The sequence below is a fragment of the Melopsittacus undulatus genome, chromosome 3 (assembly GCF_012275295.1).
Source record: "Melopsittacus undulatus isolate bMelUnd1 chromosome 3, bMelUnd1.mat.Z, whole genome shotgun sequence".
Classification (NCBI taxonomy): Eukaryota; Metazoa; Chordata; class Aves; order Psittaciformes; family Psittaculidae; genus Melopsittacus; species Melopsittacus undulatus.
Window position 1 is genome coordinate 72,635,815 of NC_047529.1, and position 12,784 is coordinate 72,648,598.

The 12,784-nt window shown below is 39.0% G+C and overlaps 1 protein-coding gene across 4 annotated transcripts in view; it reads right to left on the bottom strand.

Moving 5' to 3' along the window:
- Positions 1–1,846: 1,846 nt before the first annotated feature.
- Positions 1,847–12,784, bottom strand: part of MAP7 (microtubule associated protein 7) — a 111,522-nt gene continuing 100,584 nt past the window's right edge. For all 4 annotated transcript variants that reach the window (XM_031053994.2, XM_031053992.2, XM_031053991.2 and 1 more), the window contains 5 exons: positions 12,572–12,622; positions 12,418–12,475; positions 9,916–10,054; positions 4,318–4,544; positions 1,847–3,647 (listed from right to left, as the gene is read on the bottom strand). In XM_031053994.2, coding sequence (XP_030909854.2) covers positions 3,637–3,647; positions 4,318–4,544; positions 9,916–10,054; positions 12,418–12,475; positions 12,572–12,622 — 486 coding nt within the window. In that variant the 3' untranslated portion in view covers positions 1,847–3,636. The remainder of the gene's footprint in view (positions 3,648–4,317; positions 4,545–9,915; positions 10,055–12,417; positions 12,476–12,571; positions 12,623–12,784) is intronic.

A 12,784-nucleotide genomic window follows, 5' to 3' on the forward strand; every position in this document is an offset into this window, starting at 1 on the left:
CTGAGCATAACATCATATGGTATGGAATATCCCTTGGGTCAGTTGGGGCCAGCTGTGTCCCTTCCCAACTTCTTGTGCATCACCAGCCTCCTTGCTTGTAGGGCAGGTGGGGCGAGAGGCAGAAAAGGACTTGACGCTGTGTAAGCACTGCTCAGCAATAACAAAAACATCCCTGTCTTAGCAGCAGTGTTTCCAGCACAAAACCAGAACACAGCCTTATAGGAGCTACTATGAAGAAAATCAACTCTACCCTGGCCAAAACCAGCATAATGATCTTTGGAGGTACTTCTGACCATGGTAAAACTCTTACATGCATGTAGAGCTTTAGAGCATCTGCTACTGGCTACATGAAATAAAACTTGGTATAAAAGTGAGACCAGAAATAATAATAATAAAATGTAATTCTGTTAACTAAGTGTTAAACATTGCATTTAGTGTGGCCCAAATTGCTAAGTTTAGTTTTGATGATTGGGGGAGGCACTTTGGTCAATTATCCCTTTTAATAACTGCAAATTTTCTCCAATAGTACTGGTTTTTGGTTGGGTTTTTTGTTGGTTTGGTTTTCTTTGTTTGTTTGGGTTTTGGTTTTGTTTCTTTGTTGATTTTTTTTTAAACCACAACCAAAACCACATTCGAAAGCTTCTCTGCAGTGCAGTAACAAGACCTGGGAAAGAGTGGGCAGACTTCAGATAAAGCAGTACGGTATTTTCAGTATTCATGTGTGACAGGGATTTTGTTTTGAAATCTCACGTGAAAGACCCATGTGCTCAGCTGTAGGCAGCTGGGCTTGTTAAAACAGAGGACTACAGAGAACTGAATGACACAGCTAGGAATTAAATCAGAAAATCTCAACCTTAAGATAATTTTCCAAAACAAAAATCAGTGCAATCTGTCCTGTATCTGTATTCTTAAGTATTTAACTGCAAACTTTATTTCAAGGTCTTGGCAAGACAGAAAATAATGAAGCATTCTTCATCAGAATGAGGAGATAGACATGAGAAACAAGCAAAGCTAATGGTGAACCACCCAGTAGCTGTGATGTATTGAATGTCATCCCTGCAAGCATTTATGTTCCACTGTTAAGAGAGAAAGGAGCCAAGTCTTTCCAAAGCACACAGCCTAACTGCTGTGAAAGGATGCTGCTCCCTGTCTTCACAATAGCTGTCTGGAATTGCTAGTTCTACTAGAGTTGCTAGTTCTAGTCACTGACTGAGTGTTACCTGTGATCATGCCAACAACAAAAGCATGTGGAATAGCAGGCAAAAGAGCTAGCCACCATTTGATACCATGTTTTATCCTCCAGGACAACCTTCAACAGGAAAGAAACTATTTTTTCCCTATGTTGAAAGAATGGGCCTTAACCAAAGATTTAAAATTTCAGTCATTTTAATTTTCTTAGTGGTTTGGGGTTTTTTTTGATTCCTACACCTAATTCTACTCCAAATTCCCTAGCCTTTACTTTGTATGTCAGGCCCTTGAAAAGGAGGAAATTCTCCCTCTTATGTGAAGCAAATCTGGAATTAATATAATTATATTTTACTGCAGTCCTCTTCATAAAAGTGAAGTCTCAAAAAACTAGATCCACATAATTTATACCTCAGCCTAAACAGATTCACGATCAACATAATTTAAACCTGAGTCTCAGTGAATCCTCAGACTTAAAACTGATGCTAAATCTTACTATGTCTTTGCTGTTTCTAGTTGCAAGTGAGTCTGTACTGATTTTCTTGTAAGAGATTAGAGGAAATCTGAAAAGTTTTAAGCTGATCAGGAGCAGCAGGAAGAGTTTTCCATCACAGATTGACTCCTGCTCCAACTATGCAAGAAAATGAACATATAAATAGAATTAGTTCAAACAAGTTTTATTTGGTACTTACATGCTATATATAAGTTTGAAGAAAACTACATATTTTGGACACTTCAAAATATTTTGGCTATGTACATGGAAAACTAAAGAAAGCAAGAAAGGAGCCCAGTTTGTTTTACCGTGTCACAAGCTACTATTGAAAGCATTCTGACTGGCTGTTTTTAGCCTTCCACATACATTCTGGCAGATGAAGTCTCTTTCATTGCATTTCCATTGCTTTTATCCCATCTCCTGTATAAAAGAACACTTGCCAGCAGCAGAAAGTAACTTCTTCAAAAATTCCTCAGCTTTAGTCTCAGAGGATTTCCTCTGCTAACACAGACTTTCTGCACAGCTTCCTAGAGGCCAAGATCAGTGCTCACTAAAGGCAAGTGCAGGAATCTTAATGAGACATTCTCTGGGAGCATGAACCAAGACTCCATAAACCTCCATTTCCTCTAGCCAAGGATGTCCTCATTGACTTCAGATAGCAGCATGTCAAGTCCTGGTTGGTGCTTCACACTCAAATAGCTAGATTGAACTCTACCTGCTATCTGTAGCAGTGTTGTTTATGAAAGCACAAAAAGGCTCAAAATTTTACAGTTCTGCCCAATAGCAACCAAAAGCAAGGGGCGAAATGATAAGAGTAGAAATCAGCATCAAATTAAAGAGAGAGCAACCTGCACTGCTGCTCTTATCACTCAAACTGCACTATATAAAAATCACATGACAAGAAACACAATAACCATTTTCCATCTGCTCTGAAACGAGCAAAACCACAAATATCTTGAAACAAACCTGCTTCATTATCCAAAAATCAAACATTTCAGGTTTCCCACAGGCTTCAGTAGTCTGATAAGGCAAAGGAAAAGTCTTCCACCATTAGGACCACCAGCAATTTGCAGGACTCAGATTTCCTTGTGTGTGCACCTGTGCATACACATCTTTTATAGTATTGAGAACATGGATGTAACTAAAAAAATCAAGTTTGCAGTACCATTTTGCCACATTTTTCTAATTTATTCAGTTAAATGATTTATTTCTTTACTGAACAAAATTCATAAATACATCATCTAGGAGAACAGTAGGTTTTCCTTTTGTCCATGAAAAAATAATGCTTTCAAATTTTCACATTTTAAAACCTGCCTTGTTTTGTGTTTTTAGAGAAAATGCAAGATCATAGTGACATCTCAATTTACAGAATGTCCCTGTAGGAATTACATTTACAAGAACCAGATACAGAAGCCTATAGTTTGCCCCCATAATTAGAGTTCTCTGCAATAATATTTAAACCAACAGGTTTAAATAGCACACCCCATTAACTCTACTTGTAGAGCAATGAGGTATTTATTTTTCAAGTATCAGAACCACAAAAGTGTGAAAGATTCTTTGCCAATTTTACAATTATGCCTTTAAACCAACACCACCTTTTTAAAAAAATAATCAGACCCAGCACCCAAATCAGCCCATTGCTTTCAGATTCCAGTGTCCTGTGTCTCAAGGAATGTAGAAATACCCATGTACTAACAGAAAAAGCTTGCTGGAAAAAGCCATATTAAGTAATGCATGTGAAGCATGATTTTTTTCTAGTGGTGAAAGCTATTAAAAAGGTGATACAAGTCTATTCCCATCATTTCTTCTGCTGGTTTTACTAAAGTCCTTCCAAAAAAGATATTCAAGAAATCTTTAAAAAACTGGAGAGAAAAAATAAAACACTCCTTCATAGTTTAGAAGAAACTCCACTGACTGCAGAGATGCTCCTATCACCTTTGGTTCTTCAGAAGAAACAATCAGATCACTTCTACAACAGAAGGTATCAAAAAGCAACAAATCAGTAAAGAGGGAAAATGCTTACTTCAAAATGCTAGGCTTTTATGCACTTATGTTACTGTAAGACAATTTTCCTTACATTTTTAACCAGAGAAGAAGACAATGCTATCTCAATTTAATCTGCTGTATTAGTTTTTGTTTATCTAACATCCCTTAAAAAGTTGTGATGTAATTCAGAAAAATCTAGTGCGCTGCAAACCATCCCTCAATATTCATGTCAGAAAGAACCTGAGGAGGGAAGTACAGACAGGATTTCACACAGAAGGTAGACACCCCCTCCCCTTCTGCCTTCTCCCCTTACGCCCTTCTGAGATAGCTCGGTATGTCAGATATTACAACTGCAGAACATGGAACAGCAGTTGTCTCTTATAATTTCTGTTTGAAAGCAGAGGGCAGGCATTTTCAAGCAACTTCCAATAGCAGAAAGTGTAACTGAGCAGCCCCTCCTCAAAGAAAAAATGAAGCCCCACCATAATTAGCACAGCATCTGTATGTACTTGGTATGCATAGCTTTACAAAGAGGAAACATGCTCCTTTTGCTGAATAATATGGGGTTTAAAAATGCTTAATCAACTTGTATCAAGAGCTCCAGGTCCTCTGTCAACTATAACACAAGTATTAACGAACTAAGGTGAACCTACCTGCTGTTTGATGTGTTTGAACACTATCTACCTGAGGCAAAAGAGTCCCCTGATCTTCAAAGGCTAGAATCGGATTCAAAGGAATTTGAGGACTATTGCTTCCATCATTGTTCATGGCATCCAGTCGGGATGGCTTAGAACCAATAGGCAGGTTTATGATCTCTTCAAAGTTATCATTCTGCATAGACATTCCATTTTCATTTGCATTTTTCTCTGGATTGAGATTGCTGAAAGAGAAACACAGGTATTCCCTCATGCACTTCATCTATAACATAAATTCAGTCCTCCTCAAAGCAATATTACAAATATAAGAAAAGTCTGCATTAATCCCAAGCATTCTTTTAGCTAGTAAAAATGAAAACATGCTTTTCCCACAACAGAAAACCTGGTTTTGCAGTGAAGTACTAGATAATCTTCCCACAAACACAAAGGATTGTTGTTATGTTTGGCTTCATGATCCCCAAAGCCAAAGAGCACTTTATGGACTGCAGTTCTGAGAAGTGGCTGCAACAGGAGGCAGCAAGATTACCCCTGCAGCACCACCACTATGTGAGCCACCCACTTAATGCAATTTACAGCCTCTAACATCTTTTTCAGGTCTCATAACCTTTGCCATATCCTTCCTCTTTCTGTAAATCAATGTAATTGCCCTCAGATAAGATCATTGTCATTTTTGTTAGTTCCTGGATCACCTCCTGCCTCCAGATTTGGAGCAGCCTCTTCTACCTGCCACTTATCCAGACATAAAACTCCCTTCCCAATGCAGTGCTCTTTTCAGTCCCTCCTCCCTCTACAAATCCTTAGGGTTTATTTCCAAGCCACTCTGCACTTCTCCCATTGATCATGCCCAAACCAAAAGAAACACCTCCCAGCAACTCTCATGTTAATCTGCACTGCCTTTTTTCATTTCCCACTGGGCAGAGATGCCTTATGAGCAAACTCTTGCTCATCTCCCTCAGTCAGGAGCAGTACATGCACAGACACACTCTCTAGTTGCACCCACTCTCCTGAGAAGATACATGATCACCTCTCACAGTCTTACCCCTTCCTTTCCAGCCCCTCTTATTATGCACTGTATTGTCAAATCCTGCTGTCTTTGCAGATGACATCTGCTATCTTGCCAGAGGGGAGAAACTAAGGTGCTAAATTAGCAAACAGGATGACAGTAATGGGACTATAAGCTTCTTGAGAAAGCGCAAGTACTCAGCTGACACTCAAAAAATATGTGATCTTTCACAGGTGCTTATTAAGGCCATCAGTAGTTGTGTTCTGACAGACTTGGTACCTATTCCCTATTCAGACCACATCACAACTGTTCAGGTTGTTTAGAAATGCTTCAGCAGCAAGGGCTCAGATGCAGTTTTCCTAGACTGAAATTGATACAGGGGTAACCAAAGTACAGGGGGGTAATACAGAGAAATTGTACAAGGGGGTTAAAGGAATTCCTTTGCTTAAACAAAAGTATTTTCTGTCCTAAGTACCTGCCATTGCCATCTTGCCAAAGCATTGATTACTGCTGGAGGGGGAGAAGCAGATGCTAGTTCTACTGACAAGGGACAAAAGCAGATGATTGGTTCTACTGATAAGCCAGGGAGAGGCAGACTGGGCCAAATCTTAAGGCCATGACAAAAGCACAGGTGTTTGGTCCTACTGAGAAGTGGGGGAGAAGCAGACTGGGCGCCGACCAAACCCTAAGGCCATGTCTGAAGGTTAAAAGGTGTAAAGCTTAAGAAGAGGAAGACTCATTTACTTCATCTTGAAGACCCCTACCCACAAGAGGAAGACTCATTTACTTCATCCTGAGACCCCTGCCCATGACCAGAAGGGGCACTGTGCAGGTGCAAAGGACCTTCTGGCTCATTATAATACGAAGCGGGGATAGATAATAAATATGTATAGGCAGATTGAGCAACCTCATGTCTATGTATACCGTAAGAGAATAAATGTAAAGGGAGAACAACCCTGAGGTGTGCATGCTTTGGAGGAGCTATCCCCATGCACCTCAGCGCTGAATAAAAGCATACCTACTTTACAACTTTAACTAGTTGTGGAGTCTATCCGCGCATCATATCACCCTTCCATGGCAGAGATCCATATCTGCAAGATGAGGAGCAGAATCTTCGAAATGCTTTAGGACTAATAAAGCCAGCTCTCTAATGTACAGTTACTAGGTTACTATTAACTATACGGTATCCTATTACTTATTTCATCCCCATCTACTGCCAATAACCTCACCTAGGATAACACCAGAGCTAGGATAACACAGCAGGTTTGATGGATGGGGTAAGAAAGAGGTGGGAAGAGAGCAACTGCTCGTTCATAGGACATTAAACACCACAACACTTCAACAAGTATTGGTACAATGAAGAAGATTCTTGCTGCTTCAAACATTAATTTTTCTACCCAGTTGATCAACTGACTTCATACACAAACAGTTCTTCATATTTATTTGTCATTGCATTGCAGTATTACACACTGAGTTAGACCAGGATTCACAGACTTGACTGATGTCTTTTGACACAGAGGAGTCCATACAGTCACAAAGGCGGTACAAAAAAATGAAACCATGACTATAGATCTTCTGAATTTTATGCTATAAAATCTTTTCTATTTTATGCTATTTGCTCTACCAATTTACCAGGGAAACAAATTTAGAAGACACAAGGGAAAAATGGAACTGTAGAATTAATTTCCACTGGACATTTTAGAGACCATAAACTCCAAAGGAGATTAGACAAATCCCTAGGAGATTGGTATGCCCTCCAGCTTCTGGTAATTAGCAGCTTAGGGACTACTTAAGCATATGGGTGCATTTGGACCACAATGTTTAGTAACTGTTCACTGGCCAGAGGATCTCCTGGTTCTTCCCTTTTTTCCCTTTACACTCACTCCATAAGTGACTGCTACAGGCCATTAGAGTGAAGAACCCAAGTAACAGATTTTTAACCTGCTAAAGCTGTTTGTACTGTCTTATGTTACATTCTTAGTGATGTCTCAGTGTCCAATGCAGCACTGAGAATAGCCTTTTTAATATTATATCTTATTTTCAAATAACTGTTTCAAATTAATTTTTCACTGTTGTAAAAAAACACCAAACCCCAGAATTTAGCCAGAAGTTAGCATGCCATTAATAATATTGTAGAACTACCAGCTTTCTTGATAACTCTAGATACTATAGTATCTTACTGGAAAATTTCCATGGTACACTCCATTTTAAAATATACTTTCTGTTACCTTTTCCATTGTACTGCACCTGATTTGAGAAATATCTTCATTTAAGTTCAATTGTGAGTCTTCTCACCAGAGACATTTAGGACAGATATAAGGTCACTCCCTACCTCCCTCCCCAATAATAATTCACTATTGTTCATTAGCATTTGAGCATTAAATTGTTTAAGTGAATTTACTTGTGAAGAAGGCACTCAGAGCAAGCACAAATGGCAAAATTTGAACCCTTACAGCATCACTTAAAACTGCCTACCACAAAAATCATGTTCACGTTCAGACACGTCATTTTAACTTGGATAACTATGAAAAAAAAATAAATTGTTTCTAAGAACCAAAAATTGTAAGATCCATTTGAAAACATTGAGTGCTAACATGGGAAAACAGCTCAATTCACAAGCAAGTGTATATTTTTTTTTTCTTTCACGATGCAAAGTGAAGAAGCTTTAAGGAAAACTGATTGATGTTCATTTGTTTAAAACATAGGAGTGGGAATACTAATAGAAACTTTGACAAACTATTACATGGGATAGATGATCTATCCCAATGTAGTATCTGCAATAAATGCTTATTAATAATATCTGTTGATAATAGATATACAGTAAATAATGCAGCAGATCACAACATTTTCATTAGGGTTTATGAAGACCCAATTGTCTTGGAAAGCTAATGAAGTCCCAGTACAAGATGATTGCTGATCAAAAGCAGGAACAGAGGACTGTGAAGTATTTACTCCCTCCTCTTGCCCACACAAAGCACTGGCCTGTGTTTTGCCCCCAGTCAAAGCCTTTTAAAGTTTTGGTCAGAAATGTGAGCAGTTTTGCCTTTAGGACAAGCTCAAGTCCCTTCCAGACAAACGCTGAATCTGCCTCGGGTCTGGAGTGAGGTGCTCACACAAGAGACCATCTTCACTTGTTGCTGTGTGTGTGCTACAAGAGCAGCTATGCCCAGAGGCCACTCAAACACAGCACATGAGATGTGCTAGCAGTGATGCTGGCACCTGTGACCCTTAACATGGGATAAAAATCTATGCTGCTGTGTATTCCTTTTAACAGTTTCTCAAGCTAGCTGGGCTAAGCTTACACTGGCATGCTATCAAATGCTTCAGCCCTCACCTTCCTAGTCAACATGGAGGTACCTCTAGAGAGTCCCTCCACACTCCAACCTAGCATACCAGCTTCCCCTTCCACACCCTGATACACACTTCCACTTGTGTCACTGTTCTTCAACCTCATTTATTCATTCTTCCCTTTTGGCCACTGTGAGGTTACCTCCCTGGATTATAATGCTATGGGACAGCATTTACTAGTGTGGCACTTTAATATTACAAACATCAAAGTGCATTTAAAGCTGGGAGTGATTAACATTTAATAGCTGCCCAAGACAATTATGAGGCGGCTCTGTGCAGCTTATCCAATGCAGCTCAGTGCTCAGTGTCACTGACAGAACTTCTGTCAGCAGGAGCACCCTTGTCAGCCTGACAGCAGGCTAAGATCCTCCAGGCATATGGAGGGAGCAAGAGAGGGCAAATTCCTCCTTCAATTAGTGCCAATCACACCCTAAAGCATCCTGTCCATTACAGACTGGGAGATGGCTTCTCACATTCAAGTTTTTCCATGCATATTCTGTCACTACCTCCACATAAACCATGAAAGGACTAAGGGATTATTTGTCTTTCTGCATTATGAGAATTGAAATAACTGACAGCTCATGCTTATGCAACAGATTTCACTCAGTTCACCATTGAAGTTTCAAGCATTTCAACAATTTCTCAAAGTCTGAGTGATTTGCTTCATGGCTACAGAGAGAACTTGATGTTAAATGTTTGCTCCTAAATTCCCCTTATAAAAGACAAAGGGTTTTTTTAAAGGCAAATCCAGCATGAGTAGTTCTGTATCTCACAGGAGGGACTTCTGCTCAGTAAGCAAAACTTGCTAATACTTCAAGCAGTTCAGAAATTTAAACATCTAGGCTGAAAGCACAATGTTCATTATTGCAATCAAGGAAAACAGCACTGCAAATACAGAGTTTTCATGAAGCTTAATTCATGGAAAGGAACAGAAAAAAATTGCGCTTTCCATTAAGTTTAAATTTATGTAATAATTGCTGGAAAACAACGCGTTTTTCCAGATGCCCATTGCAAAGAATGTGCTGTATTTTCACAAAACTCTTTCCTATCAGTTGGCAAAACCAGGTTACTGCTAAGTGAAAGATGATAAAGGTCTTTTCTGTGTTCAGAAAAAGATAAACAGGAAACAAGGCTGATTGAACAGCTGTCTCATTTACTTCATGAATATATGGATCTCAAAATAATTTATCACTTTAGTAGCTCTCATGCTCTAGTCATCCTCCAAAACGTCGCAGTGTTCTTACCTGTCCGTATTTATGGAGGGTTGATGTGAGACGATCATGTGTGTGCAGGTGACTGGTTTCCCATTGTGGGGAGATGTCGTTACATGCTGAAGCTGAGGACCTCCTGCAGGTTCCGTGGGAGATGCAGGACTTGTTATGACTAGAGAAAGAACACCATTATTTACCTGCAGATTAGGCTAAAACACTTCCTACAAAAGACAGCACAGTCAAGGCAAGCTACAGATTAAAACTAGAGTTCTTTTGCCTCTCCCTCTTCCACCCTGCCTTCTTTGTCAAGATTTTTGGCACACATGCCCTCTTTCAGGTCCAAAGGCCACAGATTTCAAAGCTGTAGCTTAACAGACAAGAATAAGCATTTTACAATGATAAACACAATTCCAACACACAAGCCAGTGGTCAAAATAAATTGATATCTGACAGTATATTATGCTGACACTTTTCAAGCAGCAACAGAAAATAGAACACTGGGACATTACCAATTCTATACTCTGGTATTTCTTGGTTCCCGTGTTGATCTCTGACCGTAGCCCAAAAGGAAATCAAGAGGAAATAAAACCTCCATGGAAAGGATACTTCTTTCAACAAGTACCAAATCACTGCTACATAATGTTGTAGAGAGTAATATAAAATTAGACTATCCTTGTGCCTCATAGAGACACCACATGACAGATGTTACTGCCCTGCCTCAGGATGTTCTTTTGAAGTACAACTACAGCCTTCTGCATTGTATATAATTGTGTACAGCCACACTAATTCCCATGCAAGTCCGTAAAAGGAAGTAATTGCACCCCGTCCATACTATCACCTGTTACAACAGTTGCAACAATTTAATATTCATAGGCTTAGACACATTTAAGTTGGTTACCCAAAACCTCCGTTGGAAAGCCTCTTCTTCAGGTGCTCTGTTTGCTATGCTTTAAAATCTTGGGCTGAAATCCTCTATACCATATGTTTTAGTCTGATCTTTGACAAGTTTTTGTAAGGAGAATATTAGAAATACAGGGTTTGGTGCTTATACAATATAATAAGAAGAAAATACATTGGAACTAACATTAAAAAAAAAAGGCAGAAGATTAACTTGCTCTGCTTTGGAAACGCAGAGCTAGCTCCTATTTTGAAGCAGAGGCCAAACAAATGACAAAAAGGTGATGGATTTTGTTTCCTTGTGCAATTCAGCTATTCATGCAAAGGCCTCTTCACGTTTTGACAAACAGTAGGACTAAAACTACTTTTTTGGGGGAAAAATCATCACCATTTCTTTACGATCAGAAGTCTGTTGGTGCATAGTGTGGAAAGTTAATTGACAGAAAATATCTCTATTAATTCCCACCTTTGACTCAATAGCATATCTAGATAAAGCAAAGCCCAACAGTAGAGCAGTCCTGAGGGTGAGGACAGTTTTCTCTTTATTCAGTCATTCAAGGACTCCAGCCTTCCCTCAGGCCTGGGGAAATGGAGGTCCAAACTCTCCTATGCCTTAGGAAACGGACTACTTGTTTTCTGCTTCTGGAGGAAAAGCATTAGCCACAGGCTATAGGGCCATGTATAGCTTCAAGGAACACTTAAAAGGTTTATAGCACCTTCTCTCCTCAGTCCCCCATCCCTCCCAAGATAATATGTAAACAAATAACTTCCAAACACACATAATAAAATCTGTGTCAAAATGTTTCCTGGCAGTGCTAAATACAGCATTCACTTTTAACATCTAGAAAAAACGTCAGCCATTGCTGTTATTTGTCTTCCCTGTTACTCAACTCAAATACAAAGAAGACTAATGTCATTTAATATGTTATGCTACAATAGATAAGCCATTTGATAGCTTGACTTCAGTATCTCAAGTAGTGCTAATTCATACTTGGTGATTGTTGAATATGAGCTACATTTTTTTTCCTCCATGGTAAATATTAAAGTCTTATAAAAAACTTTACCTAAAATGACCAGGGAAAAAAAGATGGTATGGAAGGAAAGACTAAGAATGCAGGTGTGACTGAAAGACTAAGCTTTTGTAGGAGCTGAATTTTGGGGAAGCGGGGGTTGGGAATAAATTAAGACCAAGTGAATAAGGCAGCAGGTATGGACAAAAGTCACAGGGAGATGTTAAGAATAACAAACAATTTGTTTTGATGACTGAGATTAAATAACCCTTTAAGAAACTTGAGTAAGTCTGCAACGACTACATGTGTAGCACTATACATGCATCCAACTATTCTGTGATCAAAACCAGAAGATAATTTACTTCTTTTCACTTCATAAATAAACTTGGTAGGCAACTTGCTTTTGTTAAACACCAATGTGACAAAGCTGTTAAAACAGCTGACTCATTCAGTAAAGGCTAACTACCCATACAGAGAGGCTAAATGACGTTTGCAAAGATTTCAGTTATCGTCCTCCCAGTTTTCTTTTCTGCAATTACTGTGACAAGTTTCAGAACTGTATCTCAAATCTTTGTGCTTAGAGGCATTTATTCACCTGTTGTGCTCAGGACACAGTTAAACACCATACCTGTTTCTCCAGTAATATTTGCCTTTGATATATGTCCATTTTGCTGGTCACTGGTTTTCTACAAAGGAAGCACAGTTTTGTAAATTAAAAATGGCACTGGGGAAAAAAGGTGAAATGTGTCCAATATTTACATGTGTTAAGTAGCAGCACTGACCTTATCTACTGCTTCTACACGCCTAGTTCTCTTCATGATCTCCTCAAGCCTCTACAATGAAATGTAAAGGGGTAAAATTGTGTTCACTGTCATTAATTCAAAAATCTCTCTCCCATACCACAAATGTTTGTCATTTATCAGTTGCATCTGTTTATTTCAAAAAAGATGAATTATTTATTTGTGTTGGTGATACTCCATTCCCATTCACATCAG